This window comes from Seriola lalandi, unplaced genomic scaffold (genome assembly GCF_002814215.2).
Source record: "Seriola lalandi dorsalis isolate HSWRI2012SDOR001 ecotype SW California unplaced genomic scaffold, Sedor1 jcf7180002054885, whole genome shotgun sequence".
In the NCBI taxonomy this organism is placed as follows: domain Eukaryota; kingdom Metazoa; phylum Chordata; class Actinopteri; order Carangiformes; family Carangidae; genus Seriola; species Seriola lalandi.
The window spans coordinates 1,207,248-1,234,181 of NW_019525437.1; the positions used below are offsets into that span (position 1 = coordinate 1,207,248).

At 41.0% G+C, this 26,934-nt stretch overlaps 3 protein-coding genes across 5 annotated transcripts in view; 2 read left to right on the forward strand and 1 right to left on the reverse strand.

The window, feature by feature from the left end:
- Positions 1-1,150: 1,150 nt before the first annotated feature.
- Positions 1,151-18,402, forward strand: chd1l (chromodomain helicase DNA binding protein 1-like). 2 transcript variants are annotated; one of them, XM_087180017.1, is made up of 25 exons: positions 1,151-1,330; positions 1,564-1,676; positions 2,975-3,081; positions 4,221-4,332; positions 4,432-4,463; positions 5,067-5,148; positions 5,259-5,421; positions 5,703-5,858; positions 5,944-6,036; positions 7,102-7,198; positions 7,371-7,444; positions 7,752-7,862; positions 9,146-9,260; positions 10,750-10,903; positions 10,990-11,194; positions 11,521-11,666; positions 14,294-14,457; positions 14,560-14,756; positions 14,851-14,949; positions 15,076-15,146; positions 15,350-15,464; positions 15,941-16,049; positions 16,299-16,550; positions 16,683-16,767; positions 18,155-18,402. In XM_087180017.1, the coding sequence occupies exons 1-25, from the start codon at positions 1,237-1,239 to the stop codon at positions 18,275-18,277; spliced, it is 3,069 nt and encodes a 1,022-aa protein (XP_087036143.1). In that variant the 5' UTR covers positions 1,151-1,236; the 3' UTR covers positions 18,278-18,402. The 2 variants fall into 2 exon arrangements, with proteins under 2 accessions (XP_087036143.1, XP_087036144.1); XM_087180018.1 differs by having other exon boundaries at positions 1,176-1,330; positions 1,509-1,676.
- Positions 18,403-18,748: 346 nt separating this feature from the next.
- On the forward strand, positions 18,749-25,269 carry traf3ip2l (TRAF3 interacting protein 2-like). Of its 2 annotated transcripts, none has more exons than XM_087179965.1 (10): positions 18,749-18,931; positions 19,845-19,927; positions 20,084-20,739; positions 20,907-20,949; positions 21,048-21,112; positions 21,198-21,295; positions 22,914-22,982; positions 23,208-23,324; positions 23,470-23,544; positions 24,071-25,269. In XM_087179965.1, the coding sequence occupies exons 2-10, from the start codon at positions 19,863-19,865 to the stop codon at positions 24,215-24,217; spliced, it is 1,335 nt and encodes a 444-aa protein (XP_087036091.1). In that variant the 5' UTR covers positions 18,749-18,931; positions 19,845-19,862; the 3' UTR covers positions 24,218-25,269. The 2 variants fall into 2 exon arrangements, with proteins under 2 accessions (XP_087036091.1, XP_023284650.1); XM_023428882.2 differs by having other exon boundaries at positions 18,751-18,931; positions 19,845-19,931.
- A 552-nt stretch (positions 25,270-25,821) lies between these two features.
- wwc3 (WWC family member 3) overlaps positions 25,822-26,934 on the reverse strand; it is a 32,269-nt gene continuing 31,156 nt past the window's right edge. The window contains exon 23 of the mRNA XM_023428881.2: positions 25,822-26,622. Within this exon, the coding sequence (XP_023284649.1) occupies positions 26,556-26,622 (67 nt within the window). The 3' untranslated portion in view covers positions 25,822-26,555. The remainder of the gene's footprint in view (positions 26,623-26,934) is intronic.

Below are 26,934 nucleotides of genomic sequence, written 5' to 3' on the forward strand. Positions count from 1 at the left end.
TGAGCCAATAAGGTACATTTAATAAGGTAATTAGCTGTACATAGTTACCTTGAGTTTCAATAATTAACCCTGGCAGGTATATTAGTGTAGATAGTACGTTGAGGGGCAGAAATGGACTCCTACTGTTCCTCTATTTCTGACCAAACCCAAATGTTGGTTGCTTGTGATGGCTCAGGTAAAATTTGGATACAGACACCATTGCTTTGAGTGTTGGGAAGGTATTTATTGGGAAAATATTTGAATGGGGTTCAAGGGTGGTGAAGGGCAAGTGTAAAGGTAGGTTGACTGTGTGGGGAGGAGTTGAGACAGAGACTGAGGTGTAGTCTGGCAGATTAGGAGGCAGCGTGGACTCAATGTGGGCCCTTAGATGGAGAAACATACAGGCCCAGCTGGGCAGGCAAGCAGTGGGCCCTTGTGGGGTAACTGTGGGCAAACCCGAATGTGGGTTGCCCACATGTTATTTTTCATTATAGTAATTTTTTAATTAATATAATATATAATAATATTTGTTCGAAAAAGGTTCAGATGCTGCATCATAGACTCCTGATATATAACAAAATAAAATATTTCCCGTTTAAATTATTACACAGATTGTGTCTTACAAGTCAGTGCCTGACAAGATTCGTAAAAAAAAAAAAAAAACCCTTGTTTATTTTTGTCAAAACTCAAACTGATAATAAGTTTATTTTCTCTTATTATGTCCAAAGTTTATAATCATATTTTTTCTGTAAATGGGAATATGTATTGCTTGGTGATTTCACATCCATAAGGGGGTATGTTTTAAAATAAAAAAACAGTCTTTCCTGCTTTGATTATACAAATTGAGATATAAACCAACATTCACTATTTCCAGAAGTACAAATAGAGAGCAGCTTGTTTAAATTTTCGTTTAATGTGCTCCTTGAATTTACACCTTGAATCCCCATTTTATAACTATCGTTGTAAAACTGTATCCGTTTGCTTATTCGGATAAATTACTCATTAAGTTCCTGCTTGTTCATATATACAATGTTCTTTTACGGTTACATTATATTATATTTGCAATAATTTTTCAATAAAGTTTAAGAAGAAGAAAAAATTACTGCTCACTGGTAACTGTCGCGCGCCTTTTTCCCACAGCGTCACATGACCCAACCAGGAAGTGGAGTTGCCCATAACAACTCTGAGCAGTCGCTTGTCCGTACATGTCTGTGTTCAACCAAGTTCTGTTTATTCAAGTCCCGTCGGTCTGAAAACATGACGGACATTTTGTTAAGAATAAAAAAGAACGTAGCAGAGAAAAAGAAGACTTGTGTTACTCAGTGCGACTTACAGAAGTGTGGTTTAAGAGGTATGGAGGCTTGTTAGCTTAGTAATGTAACAGTTGTCTTTATTCATGGAGTAGGATAAGTTTATCTAACTGGTGTTTTAGACAGTATTTAATCTGTTTTAACTGTCACATAAGCTTTGTTCAGTCAGTTTAATAATGTTCATGGTTCTCCTATTTGTGATGTTATTATTTCCATCAGATGATCCAGTGTTTTAATCTCAGTAGTGACAACTTGTACCGTTGTGTCCTACCAGGGATCCAACTGAGAGCCTACCAGCTGGTCGGTGTGCAGTGGTTAACTCAGTGTCTGAAGAACCAGCAGGGATGCATCTTAGGAGATGAGATGGGTTTAGGTAAAACCTGTCAGGTGAGAGATTCTTGAGTCAGCTTTAAAAATATAATTGTGAGGCATGGTTATTAGGACTAAATGAAATGCAAAAAAAACCCAAAAAACATGTTGTGATTATTTTGGCAGATATTGCGATTGAAATATGAGTCACAATTTCAGATGGAGTTTTTATATTTTCATTTTCACTGAAAAAAAACAAACATGTTTCATTATGTCTGGAGAATATGATTTGGTTAGTTCAGGGCGTCTCTGTAGTACCTCAATGCCTCATTTATGGACTGTTGTGACAGATTGGACCTTTATCAAAAGAATTGCAGCTTTTGCTATTTGGATATTGCACTTGGCCCTATTGTGATTTTGATGATATTTGGAATTATTGTTCAGCACATGTATTAAAAAAAACAACAACACTGACTTATAGGCCTTTTCTCACAGGAGACAGTTTGACTTTTCATAGAAGGAAAAGCACAGGTGGTACTGATGACATAACCGATGGCTCTGTTCTGTTTAAATGCCCTGAGTCATGACAATGTGACAGTGAGCCAGCACCAGGGAAGGGAGGGGGGTTTTATATATTTTTATATTTTATATTCTCAGCATACCTTTATAGTAATTACTGTAAAACCAATCAAAATATATTTTCTATGTGTCAAATGTATTAATGTATTAATGTTAGTCCAGAAAGGGTTATTGCTACTGAAAGGAAGGGGAAAATCTGTTTTTGTATTTTGTGTTTTTAGATGTAAACTTTTTTGCCAGGAGACATTTTGACATCGTATAGCAGGAAATGCTCAGTAATTTAACTAATTACAGTAATAATGAATGCATCTTATGCAGCGTGCATGATGGCTCACCTTAATGGACACTCAGTGGGACATGAGATAGAGTTGAGCTATTGTTAATGAAATTAGTTGCACCTGTGCTTTTTGTGATGTCAATTTGTCATCAGAAAATAACAGACTTTTGAAAAGAGCCTCTTTTCATTCAGAATTGGCTGAAACTATTACTGAGGTAAATTGAAGGTCACCTATGTGTGCTTATAATTACCAAATGAATCATTCACAAAAATATTTTGCACTACCAGCCATCATTGTGCTGTATACCAGTAATATATTCCTTAGCAAGTTTTACCAGTACAGATAAGCTGATGGCTATTTCATGCACCTGTAACTTGTTTCCATAGCAACATTGTACATTTGGATTGGATGGTTTCAACAAATGCATCTTAGTGTCGGAGGCTCCTTTAACCCCAAAGTAAGAAGATGTCAGGACTGCATATTCTTTGTCACTAATTCATAATCATATTTCCCCCTCAGACGATCTCTCTGCTGGTGTACATGTCAGGAGCTCTGGGGAAGAAAGGTCCGTTTTTAGTTCTGAGTCCACTCTCTGTCATGGAGAACTGGAGAAAGGAGTTGGAATGGTACTGTCACATTTATTTATGAATTTACATCCAGTTTTTGTATTTAGATTGTTACTCTGCATATAACACCATCCATCACAGGCTACAGTCAAGGCCATAAGTATTTGGACACATTTTTTTTTGTTCTTCAGATTCTGCATTTCAGCACATTAAATTTGAGGAGACTGCATAATCTCAGCGTTAATTTGAGTGAGTTTACATCAGTATAGAAAGAACTGTGTTGGAGATGTAGTGCTTTTAACACAGTCAAAGTTTAGAGGTTCAAAATAATTGGATACATACACTTGAAGTCAAAGAAAATCATCAAAATGTTTAATATTTTGTGGAAAATTCTTTGCAGTCATTGACTGCCTGAAGTCTTCGACCCACAGACAACAGCAGACACTTTGTATCTTCCCTGCTGATGCTCTCCCAGAGCTTTGCTGCAGCCTCCTTCAGATCACTGCCTTAAGTCTGGTCAGAAAGTGGAGTGCATCATCAACAGGCAAACATATCCTCCTACGTCTTCAAGATCATTCTTGACTTGCTGTGCAGTCATGAAGGGCTTTTTCTTTACCAAGCAAATGTTTACCTTCAAGACTTGTGCTCCTCAGTCTATCACTTCCCATTTTCTAGTTTTCCAGTGTGCACCTGCTTTTTTAGCAAGTACCCAACTGTCGACTATGACAAACCTTTAATAACAACCTTTAATATCACTGATAGATTTTTGTTTCAGCCTCATTATCCTCTTCACTTGCATGGTCACCTCTTTACTCCAGACAGCTTTGCCTCACAATCAAAATGGCAACTCTCAATCAGCTCTGAGCCTCGTGTGAGCTACTTTGTGCACAAACTAAGGCTAAGGCTACAACTCACAGCTGCCCAAGAAATATTTAGTAGCTCAGGGTCCAATTACTTTTGAACCATTGAAATTTGGGCTTTATGTGTTACAAGGGCCATATCTCACACACAGTTCTTTCTATATTGATGTAAACCTAGTCAAGGCTGAGATTTGGCACTTTAGTGTAGAATCCATTATTTTATAACAAATTCAATGTGCTGAAGCTGAGAGCCTGAAGAACAAAGAATGCATAACTGTCCAAATACTTACAGTCTGGACTGTACGTAAAATTCTCATCTTGTGGTTATCATGGTTGCAGCTTTACTCCGTCTCTGACTGTGCTGTGTTACAAGGGAGACAAAGAGAGGCGCGCTGAGATTCAGAGAGGAACAGACATGCAGGACTTCCATGTTCTTCTCACCACATATGAGGTCTGTGGCTGTTTTGTGAAAACAAAATAACCTAAAGTTTTATCTACGTTAAAACTGACATGTTTTTTTGTTTTTTTTTGTAAATCCTGTCATTTTCAGCTCTGTCTCAAAGATGCCTCATTTTTGCGACGGTGAGTGTGACACACATCATCAGACACACCAGCTCATACAGTTACACACAGAAGCAGGGATTTGAAATAAGGTTTGGTTGTAAGAGACATTACCAGTGAAGACCATGTTCATAAATATTGAACCAAGCAAACCCATTAACGGTCTGCGGGCACTAGAACTGTACTCTAGTGTGAGGAGTTGTGCCGTAGGTGTGTAACTAACTTGGTATCAAATCATTTATTCATATGAAGCTTTAATGATGAATTTTCAGAGGTTGATTAAGCCAGTCAGTCAGTTATTAATGTCTACAGTTATTATTATTTGCACTAGTGATGTCATTCTCCCATGTTATTGTCATCCTCATTATAATATTACAGGTTTTGTTTTGCACCATTGTGGACTGTTTTTTCTTCGCACTGATGTTTCTTTATGTCATTGTTATTTTTTTAATGTGTACACTTTGTTTTGCACTGGTTGTGTGCTCTTTGTTGTGTATTTGTGTGTTGTTTTATGTCTGCTCTATGTGCCTTTTAAATTGCCCCCAGAGGACAAATAAAGTTCATTGAATTGAATTGAATTGAATTGAATTCAGCATTTCCATGTACATGTATGTCCTCTCTCAGGTGGAAGTGGAAGGTGCTTGTAGTGGATGAGGCTCACCGTCTGAAGAATCAGAACTCACTATTACACAAGACCTTGACAGAGGTACTGAGCTGCACCTGGCTTTGCTCATCAAGTTTTTGTCCCTTCATTTTCCCCACTGTTAGCACAGTTTGTTGTAGTTCATTGAGTTTGTATGTCTCTTTCTTGTGTAGTTTTCAGTGGGGTTCAGAGTTCTGCTGACAGGAACGCCCATCCAGAACCACCTGCAGGAGCTCTACTCCCTGCTGAGCTTCATTCAGCCCAGCATCTTCACCGCTGACGAGACGGACGACTTTGTTAACTCTTACTCAAATATACAGAAGCAGCCTGCTCTTGGTATGATACATAATTGTCATGTAACATAGTGTTGTTTACGTTGTTTATTCATTTTATATTCAGGTAAAGAATTTGTCAAATAAGGAATTGTAAAAAATTAGTTACATACAAAGCAATATTTGTTATTTAAGTGATGTACTTCTGTAGAAGAACTGCTCCACAAAGAGGTGCATAAAGAATGGTAATTAGTGCATAAATGGGTGCATAAAGAATGGTAATTCTTCTGGTAATAGCTCATTGAATCTACACTGTGTCCTGTGTCCCTCTGCTGCTGTTTCCAGCTGCTGAGCTACAGAGTGTCCTGGAGCCATTCCTTCTGCGGAGAGTCAAGTCAGAGGTGGCTGTAGATCTGCCCAAGAAGACGGAGCTGGTGGTCTATCACGGCATGTCGACTCTCCAGAAGACATACTACAAAGCCATTCTGACGAAGGATCTAGGTGAGACTTCTGCACTGTGGACCCGGCTGACTGACTGAGTTTGTGATGATCATTTAAAATCATAGAGTCACCTCTCTGCTTTCAGAGGCTTTTGGAAATGAACAAGGCATCAAGACACGGCTGCTGAACATCTTGATGAACCTGAGAAAGTGTGTCGACCATCCGTACCTGTTTGATGGTAAGATGTGTTGAAAGGACTGATGTTACTCATTGCACATGAGACATAGAAGCATATGTTGGTTCCAATATACAATCAGACTATTCTTATAAAGGATTTATCAATTGTTTATTATGAGGTTATTAATTCGGTTGTTAACAAACAATTATAAACAAGTTATAACACAGTTTCATACATTGATGCAGACTCACTATTTGGCAAGCTGAACTTAATGCTTACTACTCAATCTTATTAATGAGTTACTACCATTTATAACTGGTAATAGGAGCCTTATTATAAGCCTTATTGTGTAGCCTTATCATTTATTAATGAGTTACTAGTATTTATTACTGGTAACTTATAAATAAATGGTTGTAAAATGAGATGAAGAAACATGAAGATGATGGAGGGAGAATCACAGAGATGTGAAGAGTGGGACAAAGAATTGATGAGCAGTTCACCAGGTAAAGGAGGGTTACCACCTGTGTTCTAGCTGGATGTTAACGTCCTAAAGAAGAGAGCAACCAGCAGAAAGCTTCTCCATGTTAATCTGCACTGAGCAGAACAATGTGATCAACAGCTGTGATTAGAATGAGGACGGCTGCTGATACATGTCAAGGTAAACAACACAGCCACGGCCTTAGACCATGAATCTGCTCATTTGATATGATCATCTTGTGAAGGAATTTTCTTATTTGCCCACTGTTAATGAGTGAGTCAGGGTGAAAGGTCAGTGTGAGGCCCTAGGTCACAGTGCCACGGCTACTGCATTAAATCTTACAGGAGGAGACGCTCAGGCGACAAATGCTGATGATGGAGAAAACAAAGAAAGCTCAGTAACTAATGAGCGAAGAGGCTTAACAGTACAGATACATGTTGATGTGATGGCTCACTATTTGGCAAGCAACAGGTTACTCTTTTTAATTTAATGTGTTATAACAGCTTATAAATTATTTATAAAGTGTTAACTAAAAAGCTAATTAATAAACTAGTTATAAACCATTCATAAAACCTTTATAAGGACTTACAATATAAGTCTTATTGTGAAGTTGTACCCATATGTTATACTTCAACTTTTTTGGACAGGGGTGGAACCGGAGCCGTTTGAGATGGGGCAGCATCTCATTGAAGCCAGTGGGAAACTTTGCCTTCTGGACAGCATGCTAGCCTACCTACAGGAAGAGTGAGTGGATCTGCTTGTTGTTTGTCTCCCCCTGCTGGTACACTGTTGTAGTGGTTTGCTGCTGACACAATGTACTGATCACTTGGAGCACTACATTGTATTCGCTGTCGTATATTAAGTCACATATTCCTCGTTGTTGTTATTATTTCTCTTTTCATGTTTGTGAGTGAAGGGGCCATCGGATCCTGCTGTTCTCTCAGATGACGAGGATGCTGGACATTCTTCAAGATTACATGGAGTACAGAGGTGAAAGAGGGGGGTGACGAGGACTAATTATTCAAACTCTCTTCTCATTAACTTTTTACTGTCTAAAGTTGCAGTGATTTCAATTTTGCAAAAAATTTGCATGTGTTTAATCTTAATAGTACAATGCTAATCCTAACCTTATTTACTTCCAAACCATATGAAACATCAACAAGGGATTTAACTTAACTAACATTTTAACTTATCTTCTTTTAACCTATCTACACTCTTCTTTAATTTACCTCCTAATGACATATTTTTTGATTTTTCTCCACAAATAAGTGCTAACTTGAGTACTTTTTCTGTTCAGGTTATAGCTACGAACGTCTGGATGGGTCTGTCCGAGGAGAAGAACGAAATCTAGCAGTGAAGAACTTCAGCAGCAAAGATATATTTGTCTTTCTCCTAAGCACTAAAGCAGGTGACTCAAACCCTAAAGTGTTGGCAGAAAGACAGATTGTGTCCTTGTTATGTGCAGGATGAAACTGAACATTATCAGGTATCAGTAATGTTCATATTGTGCTTGTTATTTGAACTTACAGTCTCTTGTCCTACACATCATAAACATCCTGATCCTTGCTTTTTAGTTGTGCAGCCTCATTAGTAATTATATATTTCATAGAAACTGAGTGAGTTTCTGTACTAAGTATGGTAAAGGTAATCATTTAAAATGCTGTAAGTCATGAATTGCGTCTTCCAAACAACACTGGTAGATAACAGTAATTTTCAACAGTGAGTGAGCTGCACTTGCAAAGCTGTTCTGCATATCTAAATCTACAGCGGGGTTCGTAGAACTAGCTGAGAGAGGAAAGGGGACTGATCACACAGAGATAAGAGCTGTGGCAGGATGACACACCAGTGTAAATAAGGCCAGCACTTTCTCTTCTATCTCTTCTTCATGCACAGTGTGAAAGCAGGTAGAAGGAAATCTTACTTCCTGTCACAGCTGATCACTTTTGCTGTATGTTTTTGTAAGCTACGGTGGTGCTGAGAGCCCACACACTGCAAGTTAAGAACACACGTGCAAATAGACAAAACTTCAGAAAACATCAGTTTGACAGCACATGAGCTGCAAATATTCACAACACGACACAAGTGTTTCCAGGCGACACTGAATAGTGATGAGGGGCCCCCCCATTACTCACCTGGTAGAGAGTGTACCTGCATAGTCCTAACTGTAGCGGCAGGGGTTCGAGTCCGACCTGTGGCCCTTTGCTGCATATTATTCTCTTTCTCTCTATCTCTCCCTTTCTCTCTCCCTCTCTCTCTCTCCCTGACTTCCCTGTCTCTCTCTCACTGTCGTTATCAGAATAAAGGCAAAAAGATAACTTGGAGGAAAACAAACCTGACTGGGAAGCACTTGCATGGATGTATTATAATGGATGTATTATAATGTTGATAAATTAAAGTACATGTATTATAATACATCCATGTGCACTTGTTATTCAATGCTTTTAACTTCAAAAGTCACAAAGTATTGAACAACCAGTGCTGTGTTGTATTTGCAGCTCATGTGTTGTCAAATCAAACTGATGAAGCTTTTGTCTGAAGTTGTTTGTGTTTTGTCTGTTTGCATGTGTTTTCTGAAGTTGCAGTGCGTTGAGCTCAGTGCCACCGTAGTAAACGGTATAAGTGCATCATTCCACCAGTAGTATACGTTGTATTAGACAAGTCTGCACTGTTCTTAACAACCTGTCTTTGCAGGGGGAGTGGGCCTGAACCTTACAGCTGCTGACACAGTCATTTTTATGGATAGTGACTTCAACCCTCAAAATGACCTGCAGGCTGCCGCACGCTGCCATCGGATTGGTCAGAACAGGTGATGTGTATGAAACATTATTCAGTGCAGTGTACATTGTACTAAGTAAGTTTAAGTATTTGTTAAAGGGGTACGCTGTGTTTTTACACATAACGGTCTCATCATGGATATAGTACTCAGCCTCCTCAGCTTTCTTTTGCTCTGGAGGAGCTTTGTAAAGTTATCTGTAGTTAGGTTTGACAGAGTATTCCATGTGTGTGATTTAGCATTGCACACCTGTAGCATTTACCCATTCACAAAGGCCAATTTAAAAATAGTGTTAAAATTGATGCAGCAAATTCAGGCATATCACCATTTATTCCATGTATTCGTCTTCTTGTCTTCATTACCAACAATGCCACTTGACCGGCGACAGTTTGTCGGAGGTTCAGGTGTGTTATGCTAGCAGTGATTAAGATGGAGAGATGAGGACAGATGTCTAGTGAACTCAATTCTTTCTAAACCCGATTCATTTTATTTTCAGACTTGTAATCAACATTTATCCCTCTGGACACACAAAATGTTTTATGCAACTTTTTTTTCACATGTAGTCGTGACCGTAGACTGTAAATAAAGATGGCTGTAGTCTCTGTGATGTCACCCACGGGTTTCTGAAGAGTGGTTTTTAAGCTCAGAGTGAGCTGCTGCACCATCGCCATCTTGCCAGTGTCTTAGTCTGCCGAATTCATAGCTAATCCAAATATGGGCAAAGTGGGGCGTGAGTGGAGCAGAGACTTTGGTGCATGCTGGTTTTTGGCAAGCATACGCTCACCCACCTGTCATTCAAGGAGGCCACGCCCTCAATTACACATAGCTTTATATTTTAATAAAATGTAAGCAGTTGTCATGAAGGACGAAATTAGCTCTAGAGACCAAAACTGTTTTTGTACCAGCACCACCTCTGTGCTGGCGACAGTCAGAGCCAGAGGCATATTATTTTCGGGTTGTCTGTCCTTATGTCCCATTCTCATATCTCAGTCACGCTTTGACAGAACTTCTCCAAATGTGGCACAAACATTCACTTGGACTCAAGAATGAACTGATTAGATTTTGATGCTCAAAGGTCAAAGGTCAAGGTCAGTGTGACCTCACAAAACAATTTTCAGCCATTACTCAAGACTTCACAGCAATTATGACAACATTTCACACAAATGGTTCATATTTTCTATGACTCTAGAGAAACAAGGATGTAACCTGAAACTAGTCTGAGTGGAGGAAGGATACAACCACGAGGAGAGGATTCTAGTTCAGCCCTGAGGTTTCCACTTGAGTAGGACACTCCAAGACCTGTAAACAGTTGATGTGTTATTAGACAATATTTCTGTCTTAATGGGGAACTGAAAATTTGGGACTTTGCATCTGAAAGATGATTTAATAAGCAGTGAAGGTTTACGAAAGATGCTTTTGAGCTGCATTTTGTGAATCTCAGCCTCTGCTGCGTTGATATCAACCATTCTTTTTTTTTTTTTTTAAATTCCTTTAACCTTTGATTGACTGTGACTTATTACAGGCCTGTGAAAGTGATCCGCCTTCTGGCAAGAGACACTGTGGAGGAAATCATGTACTCTCGCGCCGTGTCCAAGTTGCACCTCACCAACACTGTTATTGAAGAAGGTCGCTTCTCTTTACTGGACCAAGCTCAGTCAGCTGCTGCAGGACTGCAGGTTTGTGAACTCTGAACACTCAGTTCCTGTGTTCACTTTCATAAAAAAACCGTTGTCTTTGTTGTCATGTTTCCTGCCCCACACAGCTCAGTGAGATCTTGAAGTTTGGGGTAGATAAGCTCTTGTCATCAGAAGAGAGCTCCGTACAGGATGTGAAACTAGAGAAGATCCTTGGTCTGTCACGTGATGGTCAGTGGGTGGATGATGAAGACTCTGCCTCACTCAGAGAAGAAGAAGAAGAGGAGGAGGAGGAGGAGGAGGAGAAGAACGGCTCTGGATCTGACGGGCAGAGTATGTCTTACTTCCTAATGACGTCTTTAAAATCAAACCACCGTGGCTTTGTTTGTTTCTGTTTGTCTGTTCAGTTCTTTACCTTGTTTAAGGTGAATTTCATTTCATAATATCTTGGTGAGAACATCACTGGTGTGCTCTCTTGTCAAACAGGTTGCTCTGGCACATCTCAATTTTACTTCTGATTGTCTCCCTGCAAACACAACCACACATGAAAATACACATTTAATCAACATGGTTCATATTCACTAATTCACAGTTTCATCATAACTTTCTCTGCTTATGATGAATAATTACATTGACCATCACTCTGTTCCGTCCATCAGACCACATGTATTACTTTGAGGGGAAAGACTACAGTAAGAACCCCAGCTCTGATGACCACAACAGCTTTGATCGTCTGTTGGAGGAGCAGCTGGCCGAGTTTCAGAAAGCTGCAGGAGACGGACGAGCTCTGCGACACAAAGCTGGAGTAAGTTTGTGTCTCCTTGACTTACAGCTGAGGGAAACATTGACTATTTACTTAAAAGAGACGAGATTCCATCCGCCTGAGTTTGATTCTGCTGAAGAAAGGAGAGTGAATTTTAACACACATGCACAATATATTTCAAGATTAAGATTAAGAAGATACTTTCTGTCCATGGGGAAGATTTTATTGTTTTTGACTCCAAACTGCAGTTGTGAAATAAATTAACAAATAAACAGCACAGAGTAGAACACACTATAAACTCAGAGCATAAAACAAAATAAAAAAACAAAAATAAAAACAGCAGCACCAGTATACATAAGACACATCAGTAATACTCCACATTTATCTGTTGCACATACACTCATGATCAATATCACCCTTCATTTCCTGGTGTTTAAAGTCCTGACACAGATACATGAGTATTTGAACAGGTTCCGTCTGCACTGGGGGCTCTATAGCCGAGTGTCATTTGCAGTGTTGTAGTGCCACGGGAGGCATGCACCTGCTACACTCAATTGGCAGTTTATTAGGAACACCTAACAAAAACGAATACAGTCTAATCAAAACGGTCCTGCAATAAATCTGACCTTCATGATGGTTTTTATTTTCAGATTTTTGTTGAAACTGTTTTAGAGAGGCGTTGATTCTTCTGTATGATGGATTGTATGTCACCTCATTGATATTAATCATAGAAACACCTGTCAGTGTCAATCACTAACAGCACCACAAACTGCAGCCTGTATTCAGAGCAGTAAACATCTGTTGGTCTTTAAAGGACCAGCTGATCTGAGCTTCATACTTCAGTGTGTATGAAACACTGGTCCTCAGTGTGCTGTGGTGTCTGAATGATCATCCTGCAGATTTTGTCACCAAATGTGTGGCACCAAACTAAACACTGGCTCTGGCACTTGGTCTGGTAAACAGCCTTCATGCGGGGTATGACAGGTTGTGTTCATACCTGTAGTTTTGTTCCCTTAGTACACGTGACAAATGACAGGTGGCTGACTGACTTGTTACAATTTGTTATGTAATTTATTGTTGTGTACATACATGTCCCCGGCTCAGTGATTGAACATTTATCAGACGTGAATATTCAGGCAAGAAAAAGTTAAACAACTTTTCGGGATGATCTCCATTTATGTCTAAATTTATCTTAAAATATGGTCTGATCTTCATCTAAGTGACAATTATGAACAAACACAATCTGTTTTAACTAATAACACACAAATCATTGTCTTGTTGTGTATCCATATTGAATACATCACTCTAACATTCAGAGTGCATGTTGGAAAAAGTATGTCGACTAATGACATGAACAGAAGCTAACTACAGTCAGGAGTTATCAGACCAGGAGTCCAGTCAGTGAAACCAGAATGAGCATTTTGAGTTTGTTATTCACAGAAACATCTGCTGATGTTGAACCAGGCCTCACAAATAAGATCTTAGAAGAGAAATTAGATGAGATGAAGAATGTTTTTTTTGCAGGAAGCTGGAAAGTAATCTCAAAGTTAAGATCTTCATCAGTCCACAGTCAGACAGACTGTCTATAAATGAGATCATTCAGTTCTTTGGCTACTCTCCCTTGAAGTGGACATCCAGCTAAGACGACTCCAACAGCTCAGCACAGATGATCAGTAACAAAGAAGCTCAGAGTTACAGCTGAAGGCCCAAAGGAATCATTGGAGCTGTTTCACATCTCTGTTTATGAGTCAACCACAGACACATCATGGGGTATGGAGTCCAGACACGGACACCACAGAGGAAGCTGCTGCTCTCCATAAAAACATAATCATGCCCCTGAAGTTTGTCAAAGAGCAGCTTGTCTCAGCACAACACTGCTGGGAAAATGTTTGATGCACTGATGAGACCAAGGTTGAACTGTATGAAGAACATGCAGCTCTATGTGTGGTGTAAAAAGGGCTCTGCAAACCATCATCCCAAAGGTGAAACAGGGTGGAGGGAGCATCGGGATCTGGGTCTCTGCTGCCTCTGCTGCCTCTGGACCTGGATAGCTCCACATCATCGATGGGAACATGAATTTTGTCTGGGTTCTGTATCTTCCAGGATAATGTCAGGGTGTCTGTCCACCTGCTGAAGCTCAGGAGAAGCTGCAGGACAGTGACCCTAAACATCAAAGTAAATCTACTACAGAAATCCTCCTTCTGGATTGAGGGCAGAGCTGCTCACACCAGACACACACACAACTTCCTCATGAAGGTTATGTTGCTCTGTAATGAGTGCCATTGATCTTCTCTGATAATCACTAACAGCTCACAAAGAAATTGGATTAAAAAAAAAAGTTGACAGACAGAGAAGTCATGTGGCAGACCCTGCTTTTGTGTGTGGTTTGAGTGCAGTTATTTTTCATTAAACAGTTGCAGGGGTGTTTGCAGTGCAGCAGGAGTCAATGATCCCAGACTTATTCCATGATGCTGAGACCAGGACTTTGTGGGGGCTGGACCATCTGCTCCAGGACTCTGTTCTGTTGAAGACAGTTCTTTAGGACTCAGTGTCCTGCTGCAGAATGAACCTGGGAATGTTGGGACTGCATGATGGATAAGGATCTGAACAGCACTGTGCATGTGTGACTGTGCAGCTGTGACTGATGTATTTTCTGTGTTCATACTCAGGTTTCACTGTCAGCAGCTCTTGGTATTCCAACAAGGAAGAGGAAACCTCTTACTGAGGCCGAGCTGGAGCTGAGGCGACAGAGGAGGGAGGAGGCCGCAGCCAAGCGAGCCAAAATTCAGGAGGATGTGAAGAAGAAACAGCAAGAGCAGAAATACAAGAAAAAGTGAATATCTGTCAATCACACTCTGTGTCTTCACCCACTGAGCTTAAATATCTTTGACACAAACTATTTTCCTTTTATTTGGTGTGTTTGTTTATCATGCAGAATGGCATGGTGGGAGTCATGCAGCTACAGGTCACTGTGCCTGCAGTCTGTGGACAGTGAAGAAGAGGAAGAGGAGGACGAGGAGGAGGGAAGCGTATGCTCCACAGACTCTGACAGCACAGCTATCCACTATGTTCTGGGGGATGTTACTCATCCACAAGCTGCTCAGGGAGACACTGTCATCGTCCACTGTGTTGGTGAGGAATTACAGCAACACGTCAGTTTGTATGAACAGGAAACGCCTCTTCTATAGTATGTCCTGTATTTCTCAAAGTAGTGATATTTGTGTAGATGACTCAGGCCGGTGGGGCAGGGGAGGCCTGTTTACTGCTCTGGAGGTGAGATCGGATGAACCACGGAAGAAGTATGAGTTGGCTGGCAAGATGAAAGGTAAGATTTGCCATGATTACGTAGAGAATGAAGACTTATACCATTAAATGTCTTTATCAGAGGCGTCTGGTTGAGAATGAAGTAGATAAATTACAAATTAAAGTGTGAACATTTTATTTCTTTTAGATTTGGACCTTGGAAATGTGCTGCTCTTCCCCATTGATGACAAACAGTCCAGACTGGACGGCCAGGATCAAGTAAGTCTTGTTTAAATGAATAAAACCGCATAAAACTGGAAGTGCATGCTTGTGTCATTATGCATGCTGCTTCTTTGCAGTATCAGTGATAAGCAGGTTTGGGTTTATGTGTGGTGACAGAATTGTGAAGCTGTGGCAGATAAAATTGCAACATTAATAAGATTATGCCATAACCTGATTCAGCCTCCTTCCTGTCACCTCAGTTGGCCCTGATAGTGGCACAGCAAAGAGACAAAGCCAACAACCTGTCTGGGATCCTTCTAACTGCTCTGGATGAAGGGCTGAAGAAGGTTTATGCTGCAGCCAAAAGACATAAGGGTACAGTGAAGCACTGAATCTTCATACAGCTTTTATAAATCTTTTCATGTGGTCTGTTAATGGTGAATCAAGTAAGTAACAATTAAGGCTCCTTCCATGAGGACAGAGAGAAAGGAGGGACATGATGTAAGCAGTGTTTGATTATTGTCAGACCTGACTGACAAGATAAATAGGAAGAGTGTGTGTGTGTGTGTGTGTGTGGGTGTGTGGGTGTGTGGGTGGGTGGGTGTAGACATTCTTTGAAGCACAGCAACTGAAGAACACATGAGAGAGGAATTTGAGGAATTTTCCCTCAGGTCATTCTTCGTAATAGACGAGAATCAGAAGAAAATGACCTACTTCTGTCATAGTATACCTCACAATGCTTTGTCAGCTCACCTTCGGGTCACCTCGAGTGGAGCGTAGACATGAGAAATGCAGCATGTTCCAGTTGACAGCCAAGCTAACCCTTCTCTCTTCGTCTGTTTCCCACAAAGCAAGTGTTCATCTTCCTCGCATCGGTCACTCCACCAAAGGCTTCAACTGGTATGGCACAGAGCGGCTCATCAGGAAGCACTTGGCCTCCAGAGGCATCCCCACATTCATGTATCTTTTAAAGCCTTCAGAGGTCAAGATGTGTCAGTCTAGTAATAAAGTTGTTCTGTGTACTGCAAGTGCTGCTGGAGATCTGACCTGTTTAGACTTTTTTCTTTCTCCACGCATCTTGATTAAGTGAGGTTTACCTCTACTTTGCCTCCCGTAAAGTTTTCAGCAGATAAAATCTGTCTGTCTATTTCTCAGAGTGCATCTGTCTAAATGAAGTTTGGAGTCATTTTCCCTCAACATGACTGACAGATACTATCACAGCAGAGCTGCCAAGAATACAGCCACAGCACCGACTTCCATTTCAGCGTCAACATCCTCCCCTGAACCACAGTTGCGTAACTCCGACAGGCTGACTGGTGAGACAGGAGAAGACACGCCGGGCCCCTCGGCTCCTCCGCAGAGCTGCGGACCCACGGGGCTCCCCAGCTTCATGACGGGAGTCCGTGTGTTTTTCTACAACCTCCCTGCATCAGAGAGGAAGAGGCTGGCCCGCTACCTCATCACATATCCTTTCACACTGAGTGGTTTCATCACAGTTTGTTGTTAAAGTCAAATGGTTTTAAAAGCAACAATTCAGTGTGGTTCTGTGGAGAGAAGAGTGAACACAGAGTCAATAACTCCTTAGCTGCAGTGCACTTATGATGGAGATGAGGAGGATATGATGAGCCTGGAGGTCACCCACATAGTCGCAGAGGTGGAGAACAACATCCACTCACAGGTTAGTATCATTATGAGGTTTACAGATGGTAATTTGACCTCTGACATACAGTACATTCACTGAGCACTTTACACTGGGTAGTTCGAAACTTTCCTCTGAGACTCTGCTCCATGTTGACATGATGCATCACATCATTTCTGCTGTTTATCAGCTGCACATTCATGCTTTTGATGCCAAACTCTGACCCTACAAGTGCTGCCTCAGCTCAAACCCAAATTTATAGACCAGGTCATGTTTTTCCAGTCTTCAGCTGTCCAGTGTTGGTGAGTCTGTGTCACTGCAGCTTCCGGTTTCTGGTCTTGGGGACAGGAAGTAGTTTTTTACGATTGCTTACACACAAAAATCAAAATTAATAAACAGATTTTGAAACTCGATACACAAGGAGCAAAATGTCAGCCTAGACGTGCACAACTATACGCACATTCTCTGCCTCACACTTTTTGCAAAACACTACACACATTGTTTTGGAAAACACCAAACCCACTTAGACACATCATTCAAAACTGAACGCCTTTGTGTGTTAGCTGCTAAACACTGCCACTGAAACACCACACTCAGTTAGCAACCACCTGAACTCAGGATGCACATGTGAAGACACATGCAACCAATCAGATCACACAGAAATCACAGCTTGATCACCATAAATACGAGTCAGGTTTGCTCTTTGGTGTGATCAACAATGGAGGACAATTTTGGAGAAAGAATTAGAGGAAGAGGTTTTCCAGTAAGAGGAGGAAGAGCAAGAGGAGAAATAGAAAGAGGAGAAGGAGCAAGAGGATAAAGAGGCAGACCAGAAGGAGGAAGAGGAGCAAGAGGACACAGAGGACAGGGAGTGGTGAGAGGACGGGACAGGAAATAGGACAATTCTTACAGATGAGATCAGAGACAGGATAGACAGTAACTGTCATACTGTACAGGCCTACTGTATTTTACAGTACAGTATGTTCATGTCATCTTCAGTTCACTATTGAGAATGAAGAGATTTTGTTTCCCCTTTGTATTTGTGTTCATATTTACAGCATGATACAAATGTAAATGTCAAAAACATACAGTAATAGTGTTTTTATACTTAGTATATATCATGAGAAAAAGAGAAATGTGAAAACTATTTTAGATGTAGCACAGTGGTGTGCAGTTGGCGGTGGAACGCTCTGTATATTTGGTGTTTGTGTGTAAAGTTTGGAAGCTAAAGTGTCATTTTTAGAAGAGTTTATTAAGTTTTTGATGTAGTGCTTCTTTTGCAAGAGATGTAACATGTTTTGTATTTTGTGTATATGGTTTTGGTTTGTGTGTGTGGAGCTTTGACAAACAAGGCCTTAGTTTCAGGAACTGTGTTTTTTGCAGTGGTGAAAAACTGTAATATCTGTGTGTGATGTGTGTGAACCAGGAGCTCCAGGACCTGGTGCGTCAGTACTCTCAGGCTGTCCCTGTGCACAAGACCTGGCTGGAGTCCTGCTTCTCCAAACAACGAAAAGTCAACACTGCTCAGTTCATGCACCGCCTCAGATAACACTATGATAAAATATATTAAAGCCCTAATCAACTCAGCTGTCTGCTTTCAACAGATGAATGTCATGTCATTTCAAAACAAGTTATAATGATTGATTTACAAATAAACAAAGACTTCTCTTCTTACTGCTGTGTTGGAGGTTTGTGTTGACACTTGTGGCAGGACACAGTTTGCTTCTATAGGAACAGTAATCAGCAACAGGTCTGTCATAAATCCAGTGTGTGGAAGAGCAACACACACACACGTTCACTCACACACACACTGACATATTTCATTCCCCTACCTTATAATCAAGTGTGAACCTCATTTAAATTGGTGAGAAAACGTCAAAATGTCCCCACGACTATGGTTTCAAACCAAAATTTGTCCACACAACAATACAAAGACATCTGTCTCACACACACACACACACACACGCTGTGGTAGGCAGAAGGCGGGGTTTCTCAGCGGGGCGGTGCTGCTCAGCCTCAAACTGTTGTACAAACTTACCTTCATTTTTCTCGGGACTCAACAAATTGACAAGTGTGAATGAGTTGAAGCAGAAACGGGTCCAGTGTGTTTGACCCTCAGACCTCCAGGGTGCGGCCTGTCTCTGAGCGTGCGGGCGCCAGGACGCGGAGGAAGCGGAGGTTACCTGTGGGACACGTGAGGACGGTACGTTACCGTGAAGTCGTTACATGATTATTTACTTTGACAGACAGTCATGTTGTTTAACGCGCGCGCGCGTGTGTGTGTACTTTAAATGTTTTTAACAAAACTCCTGGTTACAGGTAATTTAACAGGTTATAAAACCTTTAACACGTTAAAAACTATCAAAACCTAAAACTTCTTGATAACTCGATAGAAGTTTATAGTTTAAACCGTGTTTTATTAAAACACTGGTAATAATGTAAAAACACTAAACAATGAGTGGAGGCGTGTGTGTGTGTGTGTGTGTATCCGTGTTAAAGTGCCTGAAGTCAGCACGATATAAAAGCAGAGGAGACATTATCTGGGTCAGTCACAGTCACAGTGGAAAGTGCAAACAGCAGTGAGTGTGCGTGTGCGCGACCACAGAGGCCTTTAATGAGTGTATTTACATTTACAGGAACTGTCGGGCTGTGTTGGAAGAAAAACCCACCTGAGCTGAGCTTAAACGATCCTAAACTCATATGAAGTAGATTTATATGGAGACATTTGTTAACAAATTCACCTTTTTATTTCCCACTGAAAACGTGTTTGGATGCAACATGTGGGAAATGTGAACACCTGCTGTTATAAATGGTGCTTTGAAAAGTAAAGTGAGCATTCAGTTTTTATTCATTATCTTTAATCAGTTATTACTCAGAAATCCAGGGACACGTTTTTATCTGTGTGTTACTGAGAGTCATCATTTTTTTAAATTTCCACACACTGAGAATTAACCACCATGCCTGTGAGAGAAAAGTCCCCTGTGTGGGAGACACTCATGTACTAATGTTGTTCTCATGAAAATCAAATAGTCACCAGCAGCAGTGTGGGCTGTTCACCAATCTCTTAAATGTCAATAAAGCTGCATATGTGATGAATCTGTTGTTGTCTCTGGCAGATTTTTAACCAGACACACATGGATGTCAGGAGGAGGAGGCCCAATGATGCTGCCCACGTCAAGCCTCCCAGCTTCAGCACCAAATAGGTGAGCATGACAACAAATACACAGTACACAGTGTTTTTACTGTGAATTTGTTTATGTAGCTTTAACCAGCCACAGCAGATTTCTCACCTTCATAAGAAATGTTGGTCGTGCCGTTGGTCCTGTCACTTACAACATGTCTTTCTTGCTCACAGTCACATCAGCCAGCTGAGCAGTTACCTGAGCAGCCACCACAACACGCCTGAAGAGGACGATGAAACCATGAGCACCAAGGAACAGGACGCCATGCCAGACTCCACCCTAAACCATGATGGCCTCCGCTGTCTTCCAGAGTTCACCACCTTCGCTGATGACTCCCTGTTCAGCAGACAGACTCAGCAGGAACACAAACACAACCACACTCTCCCTCAGCTGGGCCCGAGCTACTGCTCTTACCAGCCTTCTTGTGGCTTGCCGGCTGGATACGGTCAGCCAACTCCATTCCCCAGCCAGGCTGAAGGGTCGTGGCTGCACCCGAGCTTTCCCAGCAGCTGGTCGGGGTATCCCAACAGCCTGTCGTCCCGTATGAGCCAGAAAGGTTACTCCAGCTGTTCTGGAGAGAGCTGCCACTCCAGGCACAAGTTCCTGTCCCTGCCCGGCAGACACAGCACCAGCATGAGCAGCCTGGAGCAGCCGCTCTCCCTGCGCTCCAACCCGCCTTCGGCCAACTTGTATCACCATACCTTGTCTCCATACTCGTGCTCACCCCAGGGAGCCGCCTGCTGCGCTCAGTGCCCTGCAGACACCTTCAACAGGGGGCCTATGGTCAACCACCCCGGGCCTCAGTACCACCCAGCGTACAGCCCTCACTGTGAGTCTGCTGATCTGTTTATGACCCTGACACAGGCTCATACTGTATATCAGTTACAGTCATGACATGAACAGTAAACGAGTGCTTTTATTTTATTTATCATGCTATTGTATCTTAATCAGAAAGCTCATAAAGGACTTCTCTGAATTCTGTGTTTGCTGCTTCAGATCCAGGAGACTGCAGACGTCCTAGAGCTGGACACGCACGCAGGTGAGTCTCTGCCTCACACCAGACATACAGTATGTGAGTCCCACAGTACATGTTGCATGTTTCTTATTGTAATTCACATGATCTTTAACTCTGTGCAGTGGTCACAATGCTCCAGCTAAAGAGAAGCACCCTCCTTACAGCACCATGCTGTCTCTGGAGCAGAGTAAGTGCTGATCTGCAGGTAATCAGATTACTCCCCAAGCTGCTGCCTTCCTCTCTCATCACTTATGTATCTCTCCCGGCTGCAGGGAGGGTCTTTGTCACCTATGAAGCCGACAACGACAAACACGTCAATGAGATCATCAACTTTGTTGCTCTGCTGCGACACAACGGCTTCGATACACATGTATGTGCAAGTATCTTTTCTCATGTCAGTACAGGGACAGTTTAGTAAAGACTGTGCTGTCCTACAAAGACACAGAGCAGTGACTCCAGGAGAGAGACAATGGAGATAAAAGGTTTAGATCTTCTAGCTGACCAGATGAACGGTTACAGACAGACTGAATGTTTACAAGTCTTTTTATGGCTTTTTTAAAAACATTTATGACAAAAAAATCATTGATGTAGAAACTTAGACAGAATTTGTTCTTTCAGCTGCTCTTCTAGCTTTCTTTTAAATTCACACCAACACATGAACCCTACTTGTTCTGGCTCTTCTGCTGGTCTAATGTTAGAGCTTTTTAGCAGGACTAGTTTATCTGTTTTTATGACTGGGTTTATTTATGTGGGATAACAATGAAATTGCCAAGACATTACTTAATCAAACTGATATATTTAGAATGGTCAAGGGGTTTCAGTTGAGGGTAGCTGAGGCTAGCTTCAAGGATTTAGCTCTTGCTTGAACCTTGTAGTTGACTGGTTTGTTGTCACTGAACATTTAAGATGCTGCTTCTATTGCATAAAAGGGTACGGTGTATATTATATAGTATAGAATAAATGTCAAAAAACTAAATTTGACTAAACCCTAAACACACTATTTAACAAAACTACACTCCTGCAATATCACTAAAATGTTAAATGATTCAAAACTTCAAGTTTAGGCTATTAGATTTAATATATGATTAAAAACAAACAGGTTAGGGAAACATTGACACGTGTTGAAAATACAGTCCAACCTTAATGCAAGGTGAGTACACCTGCGATTTCCAGTCAATGCTGCAAGAACAAGGTTATAAAGGAGCCGATGAAGCTTCCTCAGTTCTGATCTGTGTTGTGTCTAATGCATCATGGATCCACACGGTGAGGAACCGCCTGGAAGAAACCAGATTGAGAGACTTGATGAAGATGGAGAAGAAACAGGAGCATTCACAGATACTGAACATGAGCTGAGTGGTGAAGAGATACAGGAGCGACTGTAGTACTAATAACAGAAGCAGCAGTGGCTTTCCTCGAAAAATGACGCCACACGCAAGAGATGGCATCGTGTTCACCCAAATACTCAGTGAAAAGATAAAAGGTGCATGACAGGAGAGAAACTTTCCCAAACACAGAAATAACTATGAGGTTTTAAAGAAGAAATAAGTGAAAACTATGACATGGCCAAGTTTGTCCCCGACTTGAATCCAGCAGAACATCCTGGTTAAAGCAGAATTAGAACAAGAAGAAACCATCCATCGAAGAGCAGCTGGAGAGAATCACCAGAGAAGAAGCAGAGCATCTCCACAGACTGGTGTCATCATGACTATCACAAATAAAGACTGACATAAACAATACAAAAAAAGAAAGGATGTAATCTCACTGATGATGGATGCTCTGACTTTTGTTTCAGTTGGTTCTTTAATGTGGAAAATTTCATAGTGAAATTAGTCAAACGTTTTTTAATTGGATTCAATTCATCTTGATTAAAAGATATAAAACAGTATTGAATGGACAGGACCTGTAGTGATACTGATCAGAGTGTGCTTTGTTGTGTGCTGTAGATCTGACTTGGCTGAAACCTTCTGACTGATGTCTGTCTGTTTCAGATCGACATCTTTGAGCAGCAGTTCAGGAGCATAAGCAAGATCGACTTCATGGAGCGGTACCTCAGTGAGGTAAACACATGCAGATTTTTCTAAGTTCCACGGATTAAAATTCAGAAGATAAACCTGCTGTGATGTGTCAAACTGGAGGAAGTGTTACATCATCTCCAGCTCTTTCTTTCTGCAAGAGGGAACATGTTTTATGAGTTGGTTTAACTGCAGCACAAGAATGAAACCAGCTCACTGACAGGTAGATCTACTGACAAGCAGTCACGGTTATGTCGTCCCCTCACCCAGAAAGAGTACCTGATCATCATCATCATCAGTCCCAAGTACTACGAGACGGTGACGGCTTCGCCTGTTGGCCTGGAGAACGACGAGCGGACCTTCAACACTGTCTACATACACAAGCAGGTCAGAGTCCACATGGAGACTGGATTTAATGCAAAGATAGATGGATAGAATAAAGTATATATCAATTTATCTATGAGTCACTGTCCCATCAGTATCGCTTTCTGATGATGATGGTTTGATTTTTTTTGTTCTGTGTTTTGTTCAGCTCCAAAATGAGTTCATCCAGAATGGAAGTAAGAATTTCAGGTTCATCCCCATTTTGTTCCCCGGAGCTAAAAAGGTTAGTTTCATGCTGCATGATACCAGAGAGAGAGAGACAGAGAGAGAGAGAGAGAGAGAGAGCATGCAAACTGTGATGTGCCTTGCTCCATTTACTCCCTCTGAATTATGTCATTATTAACCTCCTAAGACCCGAACTCTTGCATGGCGTGCATTTTTAATTTCTCTTTGCTATTTAGGCTGATTGGGACCTGAGAAAAATGATGTCCACATATGAGGACATTAGTTTTAAATTTCGATTACTGAGTGGCATTATAATATCCTCATATGTGGTCACTAGGCCCTTGTTGAGAAAAAGTTAGTATTGTGGTCTAGAGAACCCAAAATGTGAGGTCCACATATGTGGACGCCAGGTCCTAGGAGGTTAATGGTGTGACACATGTACGTACTCACAATGATGATGAACATGAGGATTTTCATCTGTGGTATAACTGAAAACCTCAACAGTCTCATGATGTGCTTGTTCTGCTGTGCGTGTGTGTGTGCGTGTGCGTGTGTGTGTGTGTGTGTGTGTGACATGATCTCAGTGTCACGTCCCCAACTGGCTTCAGAACACAAATGTGTACGGATGGCCTCGCGACCGGGACGACATTCTGCGGAGGCTCATGAGGGTCGAGAAGTACAATCCTCCTCCGATTGGGGAGTTGCCGACCATTGTTTCCATCCCCATATAGAGAAACTCAGACCTGGACTGAACCAACAGAGCCACCAGTCATCTTTGAGGTGAATAGAAATATGAGCAGGGTGTTTTATTTTTACTTGATTGTGACTGTGAAGAGATTGTAAATTGTTGTAATGTGTTGTTGTATTTTTCTTTAAATAACATGCAGTGCCAGTATTGGTGTGAAATTCAGGCGTACAGACTCACTGCATCATTGTGCATCACGCTGCATGTTTTAACCTGAACCTCCATGTTCTGATCACCACGAGTGATGTTTACTGGTTGAAGCTGATTAATTTTACAGCCTGGCAAGTTCATAAGTTTAATTTGTCCCTGCAAATGAATGATTTCTCATATTTTATTGGGACTCACACTTGCACCTGTTATATAATTTGATATATGATGAATAGTCTGATGACTGTTTACCAGCAGGCTTTCATTTGATATGTAAACACTGACAGATATTCTCCACACTCATATCGCCCTCTCTTATTGCAGTGTATCTAATGCAAACAGCTGCTGGATGGAGTGAGTGAAAAATAGCATAAAACATCATTTACTCTGTTTTTACTGGTGCTCGGTGGCTGTTGTTTAAATTAGACAGATTCAGATTTGTTTACAGCATGTTTTGTTTTGTTTTCTGTGATTTTTTTTTTTGTACACCCAAGTTATAGACAACATCACAATTACACACATCTAATATTAAATTATGGTAAAAACTTCTTTTTTTCATAATTTGCATGAATGGGTGTGTGTGTACTTGTTAACAAGGAGCTTTAATCACTTTGTCTTTACCCATTTACTACAAATCACAAGTGGCTGGCATCACCAGAGCAGGGAGGATTTAAACCGACAGAGTATTTAATTCAGGGTTATAGATTTTTCAGTGCACTAATGAAACCACTGAAACCAGCACGGTACAATATGCAGTGATGTGAAGAACACAGTATTTGTATTTGTAAAGAACGGTCTAAAGTAAAAACGAATGTACATTGTTACAAACACCATACAAAAGTCAATGTTATACATTTAAAATTTTAATTAAATTTTGATTCTGCACTGGAACTGTTCTCTGCGGATTTGGTTTTAAAACTAAACGGTGAGTTTGCATGCGATTGTGTTTTGGTTTCCATCACAGACCTAATAATCACCTTTGGGAAACACACAAAGTGAAGCTGGCCCCAAATCTGACATTAACGCGTAGACAAGCAGAGACCTGAGTGTGGTTTGCCTGCAGGGCTAGGTGGACATTTTTTTGAAATGGCGAGCTGCATTTCTCTGTCTGTCTCACTTCAGCCTGAGATTAGAGAAGCAGAGCGACATTTAGTCTCTCCTCCGCGGCTGGTGGCTTATGTGGAAAAGCTCAGACAGGATGTATCAAGATAACTTGCTGACACAGCTGATTGTTGAGTGTGCGCCGGGGCTTCTCAAGAAACTGGCGAGTTCAGACTAAAAATGGGTCATCGCTCATCACAAGCCGTTTGTGGCTGCAGAAAAATCATGTGTAACGCTGTGACACGTTTCAAAGAAAATGTCGGTGTGTGCAGAAAGCACTTCATCCCAGCACAGGTTGATCAGGAAATTCACCTGCATCCGAATCATAACTGACAAACAGCGAAGCGTCGAGACGTGGTTTAATGCTTTTATCTTCACAAGAGGTAACACTGCAGATGTTCATACAGACATCATTAAAAAATCTGAATACAGTGTTTCATATATCCATCCATATATTGAAAAGTACATGAAATAATATTAATTTTAATAACATAACAAAAGGACAATAACATCAGTAATAAAAGTGGATTACAAGGATTGCAAAGTGACATTTTATGTAAATAACTCTTAAGAATTAGGAAACAGGAAACAAAAATCAGACAATAGTTCCATTTTACTGTATGTAAAAACACTGAAGTGCTATTTGTTCCAAGCTACAAAATACACTTAAAAAGCAGGAAGCGTTTTTTTTTTTTTAAATTTCCTTCAAGGAAAAGTACTATAAAATAAGTTACAGTACAGTGAATTTGTCCAAACCGACTTTGTTCCCGTCTTCCAGCCTTTTTGTGAGCACAAACAACAGAAGTAACTCAGAGTACAGAGTTACGGTTTCCTCATGAAAGGCATCTTCATCAAAAAGGAAATGAACAGTTGTGCCGTTGTCAATAGGTGTGTGTCTGGTGTGTTCATGTTTAGAGGAATAGCCGCACAAACACTTTTGAAAATGTGAAACCTTCTAATCTTCACCACCATCTGCGTGTCACCTGCCCTCCTTGTCCTCGGTAGAAACAACTTTGTACTTCATGAATAATTCGACAAATACTTCATGTTTAGTCACATAATACAGAGGCGAGCGCTCATACGTCGTCAGCTGGTAAAGGAGGTATGTTGAACCTTGGTCTTGTGAAAAAAGCCATCTTCTCTCTGCAGACAGAAGAAAACAAGACTTATTGTTACAAACATCCATTTTATTTAGTAAAATAAAGACGTTAACAGCACTTCCACCAAATAAGGAGCTTCATGTCTCAGGGGCCGACATCAGGACCATGAACGTTTTGGTGAATATGTTTTCTTCAGACATGACGAGATTTGAACAGTAAAATAAAAAAAATACATGTTCCAAGTTCTAATCCTGTGTCTCTGTGTGAACAGTTCTTGGTATGTGCAAAATATATCACAATCTCTATTCTCTCTTTCTATTAGCAAAATAGCAAACACTGGCCATCCTACACTACG

What these genes read in the sequence shown, in the direction of transcription:
- traf3ip2l (XM_087179965.1), top strand. Translation starts at nt 19,863, where the DNA reads ATGGATGTCAGGAGGAGGAGGCCCAATGATGCTGCCCACGTCAAGCCT. An exon ending in AGAGCTGGACACGCACGCAG is followed by an intron (nt 20,950 to 21,047) that starts GTGAGTCTCTGC and finishes AACTCTGTGCAG; the next exon opens with TGGTCACAATGCTCCAGCTA. An exon ending in CATGCTGTCTCTGGAGCAGA is followed by an intron (nt 21,113 to 21,197) that starts GTAAGTGCTGAT and finishes TCCCGGCTGCAG; the next exon opens with GGAGGGTCTTTGTCACCTAT.
- chd1l (XM_087180017.1), top strand. Translation starts at nt 1,237, where the DNA reads ATGACGGACATTTTGTTAAGAATAAAAAAGAACGTAGCAGAGAAAAAG. An exon ending in AGATTACATGGAGTACAGAG is followed by an intron (nt 7,445 to 7,751) that starts GTGAAAGAGGGG and finishes TTTTCTGTTCAG; the next exon opens with GTTATAGCTACGAACGTCTG. An exon ending in TCTCCTAAGCACTAAAGCAG is followed by an intron (nt 7,863 to 9,145) that starts GTGACTCAAACC and finishes CTGTCTTTGCAG; the next exon opens with GGGGAGTGGGCCTGAACCTT.